Raw genomic sequence first — 20,170 nt, forward strand, 5'->3', positions numbered from 1 at the left:
TTTGAGAGGTCATCTAGTCCAGTCCCCTGCACTCATGGCAGGACTAAGTATTATCCAGACCATTCCTGACAGGTGTTTGTTTAACCTACTCTTAAAAATCTCCAGTGATGGAGATTCCACAAGCTCCCATGGCAATTTATTACAGTGCTTAACTACCCTAACAGTTAGGAAGTTTTTCCTAATGTCCAACCTAAACCTCTCTTGCTGCAGTTTAAGCCCATTGCTTCTTATCCTATTCTCAGAGGTTAAAAAAACCAATTTTTTTCCCTCCTCCTTGTAACAACCTTTTATGCACTTGAAAACTGTTATCATGACCTCTCTGTCTTCTCTTTTCCAGACTAAACAAACCCAGTTTTTTCAGTCTTCCAACACAGGTCATGTTTTCTAGACCTTTAATCATTTTTGTTGCTCTTCTCTAGACTCTCTCCAATTTGTCCAAGTTCTTAGTGTGGTATGTTTTTCTTTTGCAGATAAAGGCTTAAGGACAAATATCTGTCACTTGCCCCAATAGGATGTGAAAAGGAACATTAGAGAATAATTTGATACAAGTTGGTGGAAAGTACTAAGCACTTTTTTTTCCTGGCCTTTAGTATGCTTTTTTCCCCCTCTCTCTTATTCAGGAACAATTTTGGCGTTCAGTAGTGTTTCACAATCACTTGGATTATTTATCCAAAAATGGATATGAATACGATGAAAATGCTAAAAATGAGGCATCAAAAGAACAGCAGGAGCTTTTAATGAAGTTGTTTGCTGTAAGTAAAATTTAAATGCAAAAGAAATTAAAGCTTATTGTTGAGCATTAATTTTCAGTAGATGGTATTTGATGCAGTTTAATTATGGATAGCTACTTTGTCATTTTCTTCCATGTGTACAGTTATCCACCTAACACACTGTATGATTTTAGCTGCAGTATTGCTTCTCAATTGTGGAAAAGGTGTTGTACAGAGAGAACTACTTTTTTTGCTATACCATTAAGTATTGTTGGCACTCTCTGCGTAATAAGTCTAGCACCAGAATACTATAGGTGTTGCAGGGTCAGAATTGAATTGTGTTGGCAGTGCTATGTGAAATGTTTGCATAGTTCCTGCCCACATTGTGCAAATCCTGTTAAATTCTCTTATGCAAGTAGGCACACTGAAATCAGTAACACTAATCAAGAGAGCAGGATTAGGTCTATCGTTCGTAGTTCAAGGGAGTGTTGTTAAACTTTCACTGTCATGATTACTAAATTTCTAGCATTTTTTTAATAAACGAAAGCCTTAATTGATGGGCTTGCATATCCATGCATGCTCCCTATTAAAAACTATTTTGAATTTCCAGGCTTTTTATATATATATATATATATATATATATATATATATATATATATATATATATATATATATATATAAAATTAATTATTGGCCAATAGGTCTGTGTTGCCTAAGAAAAGTTACTGTCCTTACAAAATACTAGGAGCTATAAGGTGTATATACAGGTGTCTGGCTAAGCTATACCCCTTATGAGATATTAAGTTGGTGGTGTTTAGTGCCATAACTATGATTAATTATTCTCTTTGGGTTATTCTAGGAAGCATGCCTGTGGAGTGTGTAACTAAAGGATTATTTTTCTTTCTTAGCTTTCTTGTAAACTGGAACGTGAATTTCGTTGTGTGGAACTTGCTGACTTCATGACCCAAAATGCTGTCAATTTAGCTATCAAGTATGCATCTCGCTCTAGAAAACTAATACTAGCCCAGCGGCTTAGTGAGATGGCTGTAGAGAAAGTGACCGAGATGGCAGCACCTGAAGAAAATGAGGAGGAGGAGGAGGATTTCCGAAACCATCTGAATGCTGGGTAAAAATAATTTCGACATGATGATAAAACCTGCAGGTTTTTTTTGTTAATACGGATATATTCAAAATTATGATGCAGTCAATACAATTTTATTGTTCGATGCTATAAACTTGCAATATATTTATTAGTGTGTGACAATTCGCTCTAATCCTCGTGTGATTCTAACTCTAACAATGGTCTATATAAAAGTAGAGCTGTGTTGTTCAATAGCTCTACTCCTGGGGATTCATTGTAATAAGTTAGCTCTGAAGAGCCAGCAAAGCTAGAGAGAGTGGGTTGGTTCATTTCCTGCTTATGCAGTGTTGGAAGAATTTTTATCTAAGTCACTCAAATACCACAGTAATGAGGCTGGCATATGAACCTATATAGAATAGAACTAATTTCTAATTGCAAACTACTGTTGGTAATGCATGAGGCTGAAGGAACTCAGACTGATTTCTCGAGATTCTAGGCTGAGTTGGCAGTGCAGGGACTTAAGTCTGGTCTACACATAAACTGATCTTGAAGTAACTAGATCAGTTTTAATGCACACCTTTTGTTATTAGTGTCCACACTCAGACTTGCACCAAAATAACAAAAATTGTGACTTAAAACCAATTTAGTTATTTCAGTGCAAGAATGTGGTAGAACAGCCCTTAGTTGTGATTTACAGCCAAAGTGGATGTTCCTCACAGCACCTGTCCCCCCTAGGAATAGACAGAGGATTAGAGCTGGTATTAAACGGTATCACTAATCCAGTGATAGAAAAGCTTTCACAGCCTTTCACCAGCACTGAGATAATGGCATCACAATACAGTACATAAAGTTAGGGAGCTTATTTTGATAGAAAGAAGTTTAATTTTGCAACAAGTGCAGGGCCTATACATAAAAATGTCTGCAGGTTTCCTTTGGAATATGTGGCTGCAAACTCTGTTCCAAGCAGTCTGCTCCAATTTCCTTGTTCATGTATGGAAGCCACAGTCTAATATTGGTGATTTCAGTCTCTTCTAGGGTTGGATTATATCACAAAAACTAGATTGTTCTTATTGCCAGATTCAGCCATTGCTGTACAAGTCTTGTTGGAAAATGAGAGCTTCTGTTTACATATACGCACATCTTTGTAATCAGCAAAGATTGACAGAGAAATACAGACAATGTAATTGGTAATTTAATGGGATTTCAGTAAAATACAAGATCATATTTTCAACACTTGCTGCCTAAATTGCAGTTTGAAAATATATGCATCCAGTTATTTGGCTTTGTATTTAAATGAGTAGTTTGTGCATGTAATTGGCATGTGTGCATAATTAAATTATTAGTATTGAAAACTTGGCTGTTTTATCCCTTTCCTCAATAGTTAGCACCTTTCTCCTTAACTCTTCCTCCAGAAATGGTTGCAAGGTTCTTCTTATTCAGAGCCCACCTTACTCTTGCCCATCTTGGGGAGTAAGATAAAATTGCGTGGTCTGTACATTGTAGGTCAGTGCAGTACATTGGAGGTCAGTGCAGTCTGTTTTAATTCAGTGTTGTGAACTTCAAGAGAACACACAGGCACATGTGATCCCACTTAGTGTCATAGGAGTACTGTGGTGATGGTGCTGAACGTATTTTGTGTGTTGGTGGCACTGAAGTGGTTATTGATATTTAATTTATTAAACCCTTGAATTGTTTTGACTATCATACCACAGATTAACAGCATAATAATAATAAAAAAAAAGCCCAGACTGTTTTCATTTGATAAAATTAATACAGAAATGTAACTTGGTCTCACTTTATTCCTTTCCGTTAATGAGCGTTCCTCTTTCCCTTTGGATGAGGTGGAGTTTCATGCACAACCTCATTAAAATTAATTATTTCCACTTAGTTATAGCAACTCGGGTACAGAGTGGAGCCAGCCTCGAGTCAGAAACCTTCTGCATGAACAAGATATGGAAGACAGCAGGGAAGCTGATGCAGTTGAGGAAGTGGAAAAAATGCCAGAAATGGAAAAATTTAGTAAGAAACACTTTTGGGACAGGTTGGGAAGTTTACACAGATCTTTGTTTTACAGATTTAATAGCAATTAATTTTTCATTGTGGAAATTCCCCTCATAACTTTATAAAATGGATTGGATGATAACAACAATTTATATAGCATTTAATGTTTTTAAAGAATTAATTTTCAGGATGCCAATGTGAGGTAGGTAAGTATCATCTCCATCTTACAAGGAAAGTGAGGCATAGATGTTAAGTGACACAGCAGGTCAGACACATAGGTAGAGCCTTGCACGGATACAAAATTTGTATCTGCATCTGCGATCCACAAAAATGATCTGCAGATATAAAGCTGATATCTGCAGATTTGCAAGGTTTAGATATAAAATTTGAATCCGCATCCATCCTCAATCTGCAAAAATGGTCCGTGGATATCCATATTGGCAGATGCAAAGCAGATATCAGCGGATTTGTAGGGCTCTACACATAGCGCTTGATCCAAAGCCCTCTGAAGTCAATGAAAGAAATAAGTATTCTTGACTCCAGTTAGGACACTAACCATTAGACTTGTTCTGTCTGGTTTGAACATCCCACTTAACTACGTTACTATCATTGCATTTTTTTTTAATGGTTTCATTTTTAACAATAGCACCTGCTGACTTCTGGCTCACCTGATGGAACTGTTTTCTTGGTTTCATTTCAGCTCTTACATGGGCTGAATTAACAGAATGAAGGCACACCCTGGCTGTGCCCTCTCCCTGGCTGCCAATGCCCAGTTTCTGGGGCACCTGAAGGAAAAGGGTTATAGAGAGTTTGTGATGCTCTGCTATATCTTCACTATCACTTCCAGACAGACTTTCTAGCACACATCTCCTTGTGCGCTTTCCGTTTCCCACCTTCCGTGTGTTAATACATATTTAGTAATATGAATGCTTTGGACTCTAAGATGGAGGGGTTGGAGGGGAAATAATCGCTGAACTACAGTCTAGCACATGCTTACCATATTGTTTGAAGGAGTGAAGAATGCGAACACTGAAACTTGCTTTGAAGACATGCAATTATAAGTTCGTTTTTTCTTAGTATGCTCTTTTCTGTATTATGGTAACACTTTAAGTACTAGAAATTCTTTTAAATAAATGCTGTTGCTTCTACTGCTCAAAAAGATGACGTTTAAGTGGGGTTTTCCATAAAAGTGGCAAGGCAAAGTAAAGCTTAGCTTAGCAAAGTAAATATTCAGCTCTTTCCTTCTTCTTAGAAAAGATGAGTCCAAATAGAGATACAATGATTTAAATGTGTCTGTTAAAGCACTTATACAAAAACTAAAATATAAAGTAATGATGAAAGTTACATATGAGTTCACTAGGATTTTTTTAAAATGAGTTGTGCTGTTTTAATATTTGCATTTTGTTATGAGCTTAAAATGCATCTTTTTATTCTGAAGGACAGAATCCATTCTGCAAAACTGTAGGATTGCCAGAAATGTCTACTCCTAAATCTGGTGAGTAAATGTCATTTTATTCTAATAAAAAAATGTTGTTGTCAGGTCTATTATTTGTTGTCAGTATCTACCCACCTGCCTCTCCTCCTGTTTCCTAACATCCTAGTAAAAGTGCAGAACTTTCAGTTTTGATTTAACAAGGCTGGAATACTTTTATTTTTCTAATTAAGGAAATAAAATGAAAAATGTTCCATTTAATCTTATGAAACACACACAATACTTCTTAAATTTTCATGTGTTGTTTTTTTCCCTTTTCTGTAACAAAAGATGTAACTACATCTAGCAGCCAAGGACGAGTCAATCCCTTCAAGGTAAGAATTTTGCAGTTCATCTGATAGTGATTTTTTTTTTTTTTAAAGTCAAGATTTTCATATCAAAGCAATTCTTTGGAAAAGAAGACTCCCTTTTGTCACTGAAAATAAAATGCTCCCAACTATTTGTTACTTTAGGTGTCGACTAATCAAAAAGACCCAACAGCTCACTCAGCTAACATTCTAGATAATATGAGCAAGTTCTCCAAGAATACCCCAACATCTAACAGCCGGGCTGTAAATAAACAAAAGTCTCCAGTTATAAAGCCTCTGATCCCCAAGCCCAAGTCCAAGCAGGTAATATTTCCGGTCTTTACACTAGTTCAGTGAGCAAAAAGTTAGTGAGTAAAATTGAATTTTCCCTGCTCTTATTGCATATAGGAAACACTGTTGATTGAATGAAACAACCCAAATGGTAAATTCTGTCCAAGCAGAGTTCACAAATGTGTAGAACTACACCATGTGCAGACTAAAAAGCAATATGAGATTTTTTTGTCAAGCTGTAGAAAGCATGTCTTTGCAGTGACTTCAGTAGTTATTCTTATTTAATAATAGAGTATTAATAATAAACATGTACCATCTTAAGGTTTTAAACCATCAGTTTAACAACAGAAACCCTCAGTAAAATCGCTTTTCCTTGGGATGATGTGGTTTGGTATTGTCAGATGTAGACGTATTCACAATGTGTAAATATCACCAGTGGATTTTTCTAAATCTCTATAAATTTTTATAGGCTTTAGCAGCCACTTTTTTCCAACCCCGTCCACCCCATACTGGTGACAAAACAGTAGAAGAAAGAGAAGAAAAAGCTGAAAATATATTGCCTGAAATCCAAGATGCTGCCACTGAAAACACTGAAAACAAAAAGTGAGTGAATACAAGGGATTTTGTTTCTCACATAACACTTAATTTTAATTTTGATGTATACACTTGACACGATTTCAGAAATGTCTGCACTTCTAATATCAGGCTCGTTAATTGTTGCTATTTCATTTTTCTCATCTGTACATTAATGTTCTTCAATTCTTTAGATCTGGCTAGTCTCAGGGTATGTCTGCTTTGCAGCCAGGGATGTGAATGGTAACTCGCAGAGATGTACCCATGCTAGCTGTGCTCTAGCTAGTTTACTAAAAATAGAAGTGAGGATGCAGTCACATGGGCTTCAGCCGTTGCTGCACAAGTGAGTATGGACCCAGAAGGGTCAGGTGGAATTGTGCAGCCCACACTGAAGCCTGTGCTGTAGCATCCTCACTTCTGTTTTTTGTGAGCTAGCTAGATTACATCTACATGAGCTGCCATTCGCGCCCCAGGCTGCAATGTTGATGTACCCTAGAAGTATCACATTTTTTTTTAAAAGTTTGGTTTGAACATTTTGGAACCTGGGCTATAAAAGTGGTGCGTCAACACTTCTGTTATACTCGTCTTCTGAGTCTCACTAGCTAATTGAGTATGAAGACTTAGCTGCCTCACCCTAGAGGTAGTCCTTACACATCAAGATTGTGGGAACGATTTCTGATGGCATTGGAATGAGACAAAGCTGTATAAAACCATGATAAGAGCATTCATTAATAAGTTTTCGCAATTGTGAAACCGCTTTTATGATCTTAGCTGGCTGCTATTTATAGTATATGTATTGTCAAACTTGTCTCTGCATAAAACAAATCGTGTGATTGTAAGGAAAACACAGTGAAAGCATAGACTGTTGCATGTCTCCCGATAGTTACAGAAAATCCGTTCACAGCTGATTTTGTGTCACTTTGAGAGAGGTGCATTCCTATGTGACTGATAGTCATGTACGATATGTAATGTAAGTTTTAGGCCCTCAGCCATGATTTCTGCCTGGGTATTATTTATGCATCTGATATTGATTGTTGAACAATAGATTAAGCCATGCTGCTATGCTAGATGGAAGTATTGGAAGTATTTAAATTTGAAACATTTCCTGACATTTAAATCTAAATTTAAAAGCTTCACAAGAGGTTCCAGATTCATAAGGGACTTGTATGAAAGTCTCCAATTTGAAAAGAGAACTTTTTAGCAGAGATCTTCGGAGACATTTTAAAGCAGTGGTCGGCAACCTGCTGTGTGTGGCCCATCAGGGTAATCCGCTGGTGGGCCGCGAGACAATTTGTTTACATTGACCATGGGCCGCAGGTTGCCCACCACTGTTTTAAAGTCAAGCTCTGTTTTAAAAAAGAAAAGGAGTACTTGTGGCACCTTAGAGACTAACAAATTTATTTGAGCATAAGCTTTCATGAGCTACAGCTCACTCATCCGATGAAGTGAGCTTTAGCTCACGAAAACTTATGCTCAAATAAATTTGTTAGTTTCTAAGGTGCCACAAGTACTCCTTTTCTTTTTTGCGAATACAGACTAACACGGCTGCGACTCTGAAACCTGTACTCTGTTTTAAAAACACTCAGACTTGATCTGTTGCTGCAGCCTACTGGTGAACTGTTCTGAAGAGAGAATAGAAACTGCTGAGTATGCTGACTTGCTTTTCTAGACCGGATCTCTGTGGCAATAAAAAATACTCCAATCAGTTCTTGTTGCAAATGCTATTTTTGTAAAGTTATTCTATAGGCTTCATACACTGGAAATTATTTTTTGTGACAATTTTAGACCAAAGACAGGATTCCAAATGTGGCTAGAAGAAAACAGAGAGAGTATTTTGGCAGAGAATCCAGATTTGGAGGAAGCAGACATAATAAAAGAAGGCATGAGTCAATTTAGAGTGCTGTCATCTGATGAAAGGATGGTAAGAAAGCCGTGTTGCACTATATTTTTCAAGAATTGTTTCTCTTTTACCACTGAATCCTGTGGAAATTCCAGTTTTGAAATTTCCTTAAATGCTGCTGATCTCCATCTGGACTCAAAATATTATACCAGACCAAAACCCAAAATACATGCTTTAATTATCAGCCAGATCTTTATAAATTCTTTATTTTCATAATGATTTAGAGGAAGGAGTAATGTTTGCAATAGTAAATTGCAGACATGAAATCAGATTTGGAAAGGATGCAGAGACTAGTAAAGGAAGGAATTTAAAAGTTCAGAGAAGTGGTTAAGAATTAGTAAGGTGAGAGAAAGAGGTGAAAACACCAAACGGAAGTTCAAAATGGAAGAATACTTGTTACAAAGGAGAAATATTGAGAAGGACCTAGATGTGATCATGAGCAGCAAATTAGACAAGCACTTACGTCTGAAGTTATAGCAAATGCCATAATGTTATGTATAAATAAGCTGTGGCATGTAAGAGCAAGGAGATAATAGTTCTTCACAATGCCTTGGTTAGACCATCTTTACGTGAAATAGCATGTGCAGCATTTTCTTATTTGTTACAGAAAAGACATGTAAAGGAAGGCAAGAAAACTTTGCTGTTTTGGACCTGTAATGATCTCATGGTGCAAATATTAGTGATTAGATGTCCAAATTTCACCTGCAAAAACAAACGGACCAAGGCCTGAATAAAACCTGGCTTTTAAAATGTATAGGCTAGAGAAATCAACAAAGGGACTATAACTGTGCTCTAAAGCCTGGGGCATTAAATATCCATCATGCTAAATTGAGAGAAACATAATACATTTTTTTGGCAGGTGAGAGGGTTTTTATTTATTGATATTTGGGTCATTCTCATTAAGACATCCAATTAAATTGTCTTGACATGTATAGGTACATATCTTAATATGGAATTAACAATATTAAGCGATATTGTTGTATCACTAATATTTCTTTCTGTTGTCAAAATTACTTAAACACAACCTTAACATGGTGTGTGTGTGTGTGTGTGTGTGTGTGTGTGTGCATTTAGAACAAAGGACCATTGAATAATTTGTCAAGAATGATCATTAAAATACTACCATTAGTGTTCACAACTAGACTAGTTAAGATATTGATGTAAAGAAGAGTCCCACAATAGCACAAGCTGGACTTGGGAAGTAATTTCCAACCTTACCAATGTGTCTCAGACTTTAGCGGTGGTCAGTGTAGTCATTATTCCAATGCTGACTTATTCTGCAGATGTTTTCTTTCTGTGATTATATGGTAGGGTAGTAGAATTCACTATATTATGCTTTGTTTTTAGTTTTTTAATGTACCTGCTTTTTTAAGATCTGGACAGAGAAAGCCAAAGGAGGAGCAGCTAGTAATTCAGCTGAAGCAAAAAAGCGGAAGCGCCCAGCAGATGCAAAGAATGAGGAGAAAGAGAAACTAAAAGAAAAATCAAAGGAGGACTCCAGTTTGCCCAAAAAGCGGAAGCCGTTAGATCCATCTACAAATGTCAGATTGTCAGCCTTTGCATTCAAGCAGAGCTAAATCAAAATTGGTACCTTTCCACTGTTTTCTTGTCTCAAGACATTAGTTTCTCCAGTATTGAGAAATTTGCCAACATACTCTAAGTGCACTTGCAAAAAAGAGTAAGTGTTTTGTCCTAAACATTCCTTTACAAAGTGGAATGATGGAAGTGATGCAGCATTCCTGAGATCCTTGATGAAAACAAGTTTTTATATAAAGTGTGTATAGTCAATACAAGTAGTCATAATTCACTGATTATTTTCTAGATATAGGGCTAAATTCTATGATGCCTCATCACCTTTGTGTGCCGTACCGCTCGTGATATTTGACCCTAAAGCCAGCTAGTTAGTCCATGGAGAATCAGCAAAGTGTAAGGATGATCTCATGGTGTTGTCAAGCCAAAGTAGGGGCTCTTATGTCACTTATTCTTCCTCCTGTCAATGTAGCAAGGAGAAGAAGCTATGGGGGGAGAGAAAGATGCCCCGTACCATACTGATCTTTGGCTGCAGTTTCAACTCCTTGTGGTGATTTCCAGCTGTTGAGCTCCAGCAGCCTAATTTAGTAATGAGGGTCCAGCCGTGTACCGAAGCTGTACTGGAAACAGTGGGTGTACAGAGGAGAGGTTTAAGCCATCTTGTGTGTACATGCATATGCTCCTCCCCCGACCTACACTCTGCAGAAGAGCTCTACCCCAGGATTTGGTCCATAGAGCGCTCTTAACTTTAGAATTTGTGGGTTTTGTATGTAATATTAGTTTAAAATAAAATGTGAACGTTGCTGTGTTTAAGTTGTTGGAAGTCTCGTTTTCAATTTTTTCATGTTGCACTAGGAAGTAGACTTGCACCTCATAGTCAGAAGCCAGTTATATACACCATTCTTGCAGATGGATAAAATACAGTGTCTGATGACTGGAAGTCAAGCACACATTGATTTTGATTTTAAGATCTAGGAGTAACAGATTTAGCAAAAACCTCTTAAATCCTAGAGAATTTAAATTTCTGAGGTTAGTGATAAGTGAAAATTTTTGTATGTTTTAACGTTTTTCATTTTGAAAAACTTGACCTTGAGATTTCAGTGTATCACGGCAATTTTCATTATATGTGGAAAAGTGGAGGTGATCTTGGCAGCTATTGTGTAAGAGCAAGCAAATGGAAGAAAATTTGAAGATGTATTAACCCAGTTAATATAAAGCTTAAATAATCTAACTGTATTTGATAAATACAAATTTTTGCATACTATTTTTACTCTTACACGCTTTTAAACAAATGATATAAGGCACTGTACACGTCAATAAGTAAAAAGAGAGAAAACAGATTAAACCATTCTGGGATCAATATGCAAATGATATTATTTTAGAAAATACTGACTGAATTCCTAAAATTTACATAATACTTTTTATTTGTGTATATACTATAAAACACTGAGGCATACACCTATCTCATATGTCTGGTCATGGCAGCACGACCAGTGCAAGAGGCTGGAGCCTTCAATGACCTCACTCCACGCTGCATCTCCAACCATAGTCTGTCCTCAGGGTCTGTCTATCTTGCAATCACAGGGTGCGGTTGTAGCACATGTAGCCATACGTGAGCTAGCTTTAATCTAGCTAGCTCGAGTAGCGAAGCAGTGACACTGTGGCAGTGCATGCTTCAACATAGGCTAGCCCTGCAAGTAATTACCCAGGGTTTGTGGTGGGCTTCTCCAGTCTGTACTGAAGCGCATGCTGCTGCTTTACTACTACCAGGAGTCGAGCTAGCTCCATCTAAGATAGCTTGGGTATGTCTACTTAAGCTGCAGTCAGACCCTATGATTGCAATATAGACATACCCTCAGTCTGCTTCTCTAGCACTATCTGTGTACTGTTATTCTAGAAGGTGTTTATGGCTGCACAGACCTTGTGCTATCCACCCTTCATTCAGGTTAAATGGAAGAAATAATTGAGCTCCTTGATGGAGTCAGATAGCTAAAACAGAAGAAACCACCATCCAAGGTACTAGATCTCATGGGAAGGGAGAATAAGAGGGATTTCCCTGGGACTGATCGCAAACGCTGGGGCATTGATCTGGAGTCGTATGCAGAAAGTCAGAGCAGCATTTGTGAGCATGGTCCTGAGAGAGTGCTCCTTGGGGCACAGGACACAGTTGCCAAATTTCACATGGTAAATAAGCACCCCGACTTTCACAATAAGCCAAAAATCAAGCTAATCCCATTTCAAAACAAGCCAGTCCCTTAGAACCCCAACACTCTATGTGACTAGATCCCTCTGGAGTGCAGTCTGGGACTGTGGTGGGCCTGCTGTGCACCCCGACACACTCTCCCTCTTCCCCCGGCTTGCCCCTTTGACCCTGCTTGCTGGGAGCCAATAAAAAAAAAAGAAGCAGCAACAAGCTGCAAGAAGCTACAAGCCAAAAACTAGCCAACAAGCAACTCACAAGCCAATTAAGCCAAAAACAAACCCAATTTCTGCATTTTTTTTCCTGCGGGTTTGGCATGTCTGGCTCAGGACTGTCTGCAAAGGCTCCTTGGAAGTCATGAGCAAGGAAACTGCCTGCTGTTTGTTCATTCAGTGTTCAGGAAAACAGGGCTTTATGTACATTCTTTTGAAGTAAATAGGATTGCATAGAGGAAACAGCTGATTCACATAATCAATTTCTCTTCCTAACGGGAACAGCCCAGCAAGGCTCTGAATATTGGCCAACCGCTCGGGTCAAGGAGCAACTGTCTTCTCCTTAGTATTGGTGTGAGAGTCTTTGCCGTGGCTCCTGTCATTTGGAGTGAACTACCTCTTAGCCTCTTTTCAAATCCCTGCTGAAGAAAGAATCTTTTTGGTCAGTTTAACTTTATTTCTTTGGGGGGAAGGGTTTTGTTTTGCTCAACCATCTCATTGCATGTGACCCTAGAAAGCTGTTTTCTCATGCATTGTCAGAAAGATGATGCACAAAATGAAGTTGTATGGACAAAATGGGTAACAGTTACTATAGTGTTCACACTAAAAGAACATCTTTACCGATCTTCACTGAACCCCCTTTGGTGTTTTAGTTTACTTGGCATCTGCTTTTGCTGTCATTTTGGTTGCCACAGTAACTCATAGCAAGAGCGCCATAAAATTTCACTGCTGATAGCATTGTGAAGTCTCAGCTATGACTCAGTACAATAATTTTCCGCAATGGAAAATCATTGCAATTAGACCATATATATCTGTCTCATACTGTCAATGCCTAGGTCAGAGATGCTTCTTGCTGAGAAGCTGTGACTGCTACAATTTGTCCAGTGATCTAAAAAAAATCATGTAGTCTGTAAGGATGCACATATCATGCTGCAATGGTCACAAAATGAAAGTTGTCTGGTGGCTTTTAATGGCTGATGTGTTTCAGTGGTTGCACATCCACTCAGTTACATAAAGAAACTAAGGAGGTAAATTTTAAACGGTTAACAGGTAAGCATTAGTCTTACTGGTTAACCCACTCTAACTGTTAACCTTCAACCCCAGACCAGCAAATCCCAGCACCATTCACGCCGACTGGCTGACCCTAGCTGTGCTGGGTGGAGCAGTTCCAGCTGCCCACCAGCTGGAGCAGCCCCGGGCCGGCTGGCCAACTCTAGCCGCATCGGAGGCTGACCAGCCTCAGCCCTGGGCCGGCTGGAGCAATGCCGGCTGGAGCAGCCCCAGCCCCTCTCCCTTTAATCAGTTAACCAATTAAATGGTTAACTTTTTAAACAGTATTTACATCCCTAAAAGAAACACACTGAGGTCCCATCTTAAAGAAGGGTTTTATAAGTGCAACACGTGAGATTTGAGCCTAAGACATGCTGAGACCCATTGACTTCAAATGGGAGTTACAGTACTCAGCCACCCTAAAGATCAGATTAAATTGAACACAGGCAAAATATACCTGAATACCAGGCATATTGCATTTCATAACCTACACACCTCTTCAAGAGAGAAACATTTGTGCTATAAATAAGTAAAATACACCAATCATCCCACTAAGGAACATTTTCTTTGGCCTTCCAAGCACTTGCTCCATAATATTTGAGTCCAAAACAAGATAATTATGCAAGGCTTTCAAGCTGTGCCAACCGGACTGAGGGATTTTTATTTTTTTTTTAAAAAGGTGAGATTTTAAATGCCTCATTCAAACACAGAGCAAAATCCTTCATCAGAGGAAAGAGTTAATTTTAAGGAAGTTTAACACACACTGAGGGAGCTTCCAACCCAGAGAAGTGAGGCTTCGAAGGTCTGTGTTGTCTTTCGAGGGGAGAAAAATATGCTTTTTCCCCATTGGCACAAATTCATGTCTGCTAGACTCACACAGCCTCTGCACTTGGTTCATAGATCTGTTTAATGATCTGGTAGGTGGGCTGCCTGAGGGCACCAAGGATGATGCTTGGGCTCACAAAGAATTGCTGAAATGTACTTTGCATAGCTTGCCTTGTCTAATTTTCTCTGGCCTGTACTGCCAAGGTACTTGCAAAAATAAAGCCTGGTATTTCTTCCTTCTTCCTCACCCTCTCCCTCCCCAATTTCTTATCCACTTGTTTTACATAAGTCTGTGATGATTAATTTTTTTGGAATCTGAAGACTCCTGAGCATAAAATAATATCTGTAGTCCTCAGAATATTGGATTTGTCCACATTGTTTTCTTTCACTGCCCTTTAAATAACAGCAATAATCAACCCCTTGTCCCGAATGTTAAATATCCATGGTGTTTAAACAAGATATAGTCAAATAAAATACTGTAGAGTTTATACCTGTGACAGTCTGTATCACTATAAAAAGAAAAGGAGTACTTGTGGCACCTTAGAGACTAACAAATTTATTTGAGCATAAGCTTTCGTGAGCTACAGCTCACTTCATCGGATGCATTTGGTGGAAAATACAGAGGGGAGATCACTATGTTCACCCCTTTTACAAGACTATGATAAATTTTGTGCAAAATATACCTTGTGAGGTATCATTTGAAAACTCATAATTTGCTGATCATTACTGTCCTGGTAAGCTATTGTGACAACTTTGTATGTAAAGTTATAAGATTCTACTGTATGATACTACTCAGACAGGTTACAAACCAGTTCTTCAGAGACAAAAGGCAGACTGAAGCCTCAGCCAGGTTTCAACAAAATCAAATGGACTATCACCTGGTTAGGTGGCCATTCTTTGACAGGAAAAAGGGTTTGAGCGAGAAATTTACATCTTGTCAAACAAACAGCTGGAGGTTCCCATCCCCACTGACTTTGTCTCCTGAACCCCAGCTGGAGATGATTTTCAAAAGGAAAAGAGAACTATAAGAGAGGGGAACAGATGCCCCAAAATATCCCTTTTCTCTCTGACCACAGCATCAACAACACCTGAAGGACAAGGAAAGTAACACTGAACTAGGGGAGGCATCTTGGCTGGATGGAAACCAGCCAGTAAGATTGCTGAAGCATGTGGTGAGAGAGACCTTTGCTTTGAATTCATTTAGCTTGTTAAGTTATATATTAGTTGCGTTTTATCTTTTATTGTCTTGTAACTAATTCTGACTTTTATGCCTCACTACTTGTAAGCGCTTAAAATCTATCTTTCTGTAGTTAATACATTTGTTTTATTTAAAACAGTGTGTTTGGATTGAAATGTTTGGGAAACTCCATTTGAGATAACAGGATTTGTGCATGTAATTTTCTATTAATAAAATGATAGTCTGTATATGAACGGGTGTTGTCCAGGAGAGGGCTGGGCAGTACAAGATGCACATTTCTGGGGGAAAGTCTGGGACTGTGAATTTGCTGGTGTTGCTCTGCAGTGTAATTCAAGAGTGGTTTGACATAGTTCTCATTCAGTATAGCTGGGAGTAATTTACATGCTGGAGGCAGTGTGAGAGCAGATTGGGAGTGGTTGTTCCCACAGCAAAGCAGTGTGAAAGGCACCCAGGCTGGAAAACTGAGGGGACACAGCTGTTCAACAGTGCAATTTATACCCTGGGGTAATGTCACAATGCCTTTTAATACAAGGATTTTTAAGCCCTCTTAAATTTCTTTCCTAACTTGCATGGGAGTTCAAATGAGAAGGTTCTTTTTGTGGAATAACATTTGACTGAGAAGTTTATCTCATCATCTTGTATCAGTGAATTAGCAATGCCATTTTTAATTAAGATGCTCATCTCCATTAGGTGAAGAAAAACAACTTTCCACTGCCTGTGTCATTTGGGTTGCTTAGGGCACCTACTCATGTTCTCTAGTATTATACGTAAAGGATAAACTTGGTTCTTTGCATTTAAATACTGTCTTAACATTACATGTTGTGTCTAACTAAAATAGACCCTCCCTAGATTGCGTTTCTGAAAATCTATCCGTTCTTCAAGGTTTCTGGATGATAGGTCCATCAATGGCTATTAGCCAGGATGAGCAGGGATGGTGTCCCTCGCCTCTGTTTGCCAGAAGCTGGGAATGGGCAACAGAGGATGGATCACTTGATGATCACCTGCTCTGTTCAATCCCTCTGGGGCACCTGCCATTGTCCACTGTCGGAAGAGAGGATACTGGGCTAGATGGACGTTTGGTCTGACCCAGTATGGCCATTCTTATGTTCTGCTGCAATAATTACTCACTGAGGCACTCCAACAAGCCACATGCTCCTTCCCTGCACCCTCGTGATTTCTTTTGAATTTCTGTTTACTGATTAGAAAAATAAGTAACTATTGGGTAATTCTTACTTTCCCCTTTTTGTTGCTGCAAGAATGAGTAGTGTAACATGACTGAGATGTACATTCAACTTACAGGGCTGTAAGTTGTTTCAAAGAAGCCGCTGTTCTGGCACTGGCTAATGTTGGCATTTCAATAGCCTGTAACAATATGCTTGGGCTTGTACAGCTTGGTTAATTAATTTGGGATGTGTTCTTATTACTAGATGGCAGAAGCAGAGAGGTTATTTAAGTGAAATGTCTGGATTTGCCAGTTAAGGCTGTTGTGGGCTGCGTAACTCTTATCAGCCCACTGGCTGGGGATGGATTCAGAGCATTAAGACAGCAGATTCCAACATGATGTTTCTTGTTTAATCTTTTTTCCAGTGTGAAATGTGTCCCAAATCCAGTCTTCATGAGCATGCCCCCTCCTGTGCATGTGGATTATAGCACCATAGTATCATGTCCTAAAAGGAGCAGGAAATGTGACCCCTCATGAGATGGCTCAACAATGCACATCCTGTTTGCTAGCCAGAGCTATTTCACATTAGGCCATATAATCTCCATGTTGTGAAATACACTTCATGAAGAATGTTTGAAACTTTTCTAATGAAATATAATGGGCGGCAAAAAAATTCCTATCTTACCTCTCCTATCTATAATATTTCCAAGGCACTGGGCTCAATTCTGGTCTCGAGTGATTAGACTGAGAGCAACAGAACCTTATTTTACCTATCTGTAACATCCTCTTGCCACAGAAATAAAAAAAACAAAGGGGTGTGTGTGTGTGTTTGTGTATGTAGTAATACTTGCCATTCTGTGGTATTTGCTGGTGTATGTATATGAAAGTGATAATCCATTTCAGAGGTAGTTGCACTTTGTTTCTCCCACTTCAGCTCAGTTGTATATTGCTGGTAAAGTGTTTAGAGATCCCAGGATGAAATAAATGAAGACCAAGCACAGCAGCGTTGCTGCTCTATATTGGCGCAAACCCTGCTACAGAAGCACTGACTTGACACATGTTCATTCCTAGCATGCCAGGTACCAACATTGTGCTTGGCAGTCTACCAAGGAGTAAAATGGATATGTGAAATGATGGAAAACGTAGGACAATGAACTGCACTGGTAGAAATTTAGTGAAGCAGGCTAATCAGCTTCCTGCCTGCCTACTCCAAAACCACACCAGGAACATTATTTTTAACTTCAGAGTGACTTTTCAAAAGCTCTTAGCATTTGCTTTGGTAAATGCCAATGGTAAAGCTCCTGATTTAAATTAAAATAGATGAATGACAAGTGCTTTTGAAAATCCCATCTTAAAGGTTTTGCAAGTACCCATATAAGTGCTGTACATCCTGGCATCATATTTGCCCAGTACAAATGAATCTCTCTCTCTCTGTAGGTATTTACTAATAATGTTCTTGATTATTTAAAAGACTTGGCTTGTTAACAATACATAGGGGCAGATCCTGAGCTGACAGAAGCAGAAGACGTGGCTCATGATTTTGAAAATGTTCCTTTAATGAAGTCCCTGGCCCGTTTTATATCACTCCACGTTTTCTCATGTTGGCCTAATCCAGGCCAATAGGCCAGGCAAGGACAAGACAGGTCTTGCATTTCACTGCAATTCATACAAGGGAGACTAAGGCTTTCAAGGAAACATACAGCAAAATCATCCCCTCAACCTGACAACTTAAGAGATGGGAGAAAACTACAGGAATGAAAGAAGGAAGTGTGTATCCCACAAAGTTAAGGTCTCCAAATTTTTGCTGCATTCTACATTATGCAAAATACTAAACTTTCATTTAAAAAATTAATATCTTTTTCCACTGGAAGAATAAACTGCCATTCTGTAAAAAGATAGACTACTACCTTGTTAACACAGTTTTGCAGAAAACTAACAGCAGTAGCAAAGAGGAGAATCTTATGCTCCCTCATTCACCAAAGCCACGCAAAACTAATATCCACCAAGGTTGTGAAATGAGCCACTTGATGCGAGATTCAATTGGACATGAATGACAGAGGAAATTCTCAAGAATAGTTCCAAGATGTGCGTTGCCTGGAAACTGTGTCCGGTGTACAAATCACATTATTGATCCCAGGATGATAATGCCACAAAGTAAATGAGCAGAGAGATGCAGGGACACTACTACTATTTTAGTTTCCTTTAATCAAAGGCTTGATCTTGTTTTAGATGAAGGTTTATAGAAGACTGCTGCTTTTAAGGGAAGAGCAGTTATAATCTTTGGCGTAAACAGAGTTGCCTTATTATATTTGCTTTCAGATTACAATTTTTATACCTTGTAATAAGCTGGAAATGTTTATAACACCAGGCAGTTTAATTTTAATGTATTTTATATTTGTTGTTTGTTTATATACCAGAAGATCTGTGTGGGGAAATAGGTAAGACGGAAGCTATGCCTCTTTAGCTTCACCCCCAATCCTTCCACCATCCCCACAGCAGCTCCTTTGCGGAGAGGTTCTCATGTGTTTATTATGATAAGTATTTACCAGGACCCCATTGTGCTAGGTGCTTTTCAAACACAGGACAAAAAGAAGGTCCCTGCCCCAAAGCTCTGTGGTAGGGTTTGGAGCATATGGGGCTGAGCAAAATTGCTCTTTGCAGCATCATTTTCTCCTCTAACACCAGAGGACTTTTGCAGATAAGTTAATGTAGAGGGTGCATTATAGGAAAACTGTGAGTGGAAACTTGCAGTGTTTCCTGTCCCCTAGAGAGAAGAAGGCCACATGGGGTGTATGGTGCCTTAAATACTCATCTATTTTGTGTTTTTATTCTAGATGCTGGAATTCTATTACATTTAACTCAATGTTTCTTTAAACTGACAGATCCAGATCCAAATGACTGATGAATCATAGCACTGAGTGAAATGTTCCGTGTGTATTTAATAGTCTATAGGAAATAAGTAAGTACTTTGTGACATCGTCACTGATTATCGCTGTATTCAACATGTACACCTGTATATATCATTATTCACCTTACACATTCCAGTTAAATTCTGCTTAAATGCTATTAGCGGCATATATTTGAACCATCCTATTCTCATCTGAGCTGTTAATGGTATATTATGGCAATAGAGACTACAGCAGACAGAGAGTCTCTTTATTGGCAAACGTTGCACAATTTGTTTAAGAGCTTGAATCCTGAAAGGTGTTGAGACCCCTCAGCTCCCCAAGACTTTAATCAGAATTCAGGGTGCTCCTTACCTCACAAGATTGAGCCCCAAGAGCCTCATCCAAAGTCCACTGAAGTAAACGGAAAGACTCTTATTGACATCAGTGGCTTAGGTTCAAGTCCTAAATGAGCAATAATGCTTTTGGCAGATTTGCCTTGCTTCCCCAAAAATGAACATCTCCTCACATTTGCATTCTATACTCTCAGAAGACAGAGGTGCATCTTTTCAGCACCTTATCAGCCAAGAACTTGGAATGCTGTAGGTTGCATTTTGCTTTGTGCTGTTCAAAATGGTCTGCACTCGCAAGTCACTGCGTTGTCTTTGCCACTGTGATGCTTCTTCTCTCTGCTTTGTATAATCCACCAAGCTTGGCAACTCTGGGGGACAAATATCTTAAGGAGGTACCTGTTGCAGGGCCGAATGATGGAT

General features: G+C 38.8%; 1 protein-coding gene across 4 annotated transcripts in view; it reads left to right on the forward strand.

Moving 5' to 3' along the window:
- The window catches only part of WDHD1 (WD repeat and HMG-box DNA binding protein 1), a 51,721-nt gene extending 34,464 nt beyond the window's left edge, over positions 1–17,257 (forward strand). Inside the window, exons 18-27 of one of the 4 annotated variants that reach the window (XM_043517713.1) lie at positions 621–752; positions 1,619–1,836; positions 3,680–3,810; positions 5,231–5,287; positions 5,555–5,598; positions 5,737–5,895; positions 6,332–6,465; positions 8,221–8,356; positions 15,229–15,324; positions 16,938–17,257. In XM_043517713.1, the coding sequence (XP_043373648.1) occupies positions 621–752; positions 1,619–1,836; positions 3,680–3,810; positions 5,231–5,287; positions 5,555–5,598; positions 5,737–5,895; positions 6,332–6,465; positions 8,221–8,356; positions 15,229–15,324; positions 16,938–17,000 (1,170 nt within the window). In that variant the 3' untranslated portion in view covers positions 17,001–17,257. Of the gene's footprint in view, positions 1–620; positions 753–1,618; positions 1,837–3,679; positions 3,811–5,230; positions 5,288–5,554; positions 5,599–5,736; positions 5,896–6,331; positions 6,470–8,220; positions 8,357–9,708; positions 10,679–15,228; positions 15,432–16,937 lie in introns of those variants that run through there. The other 3 variants (XM_043517711.1, XM_038406904.2, XM_043517714.1) reach the window with 3 other exon arrangements.
- Positions 17,258–20,170: the final 2,913 nt, after the last annotated feature.

Source organism: Dermochelys coriacea, chromosome 6 (genome assembly GCF_009764565.3).
Source record: "Dermochelys coriacea isolate rDerCor1 chromosome 6, rDerCor1.pri.v4, whole genome shotgun sequence".
In the NCBI taxonomy this organism is placed as follows: Eukaryota; Metazoa; Chordata; order Testudines; family Dermochelyidae; genus Dermochelys; species Dermochelys coriacea.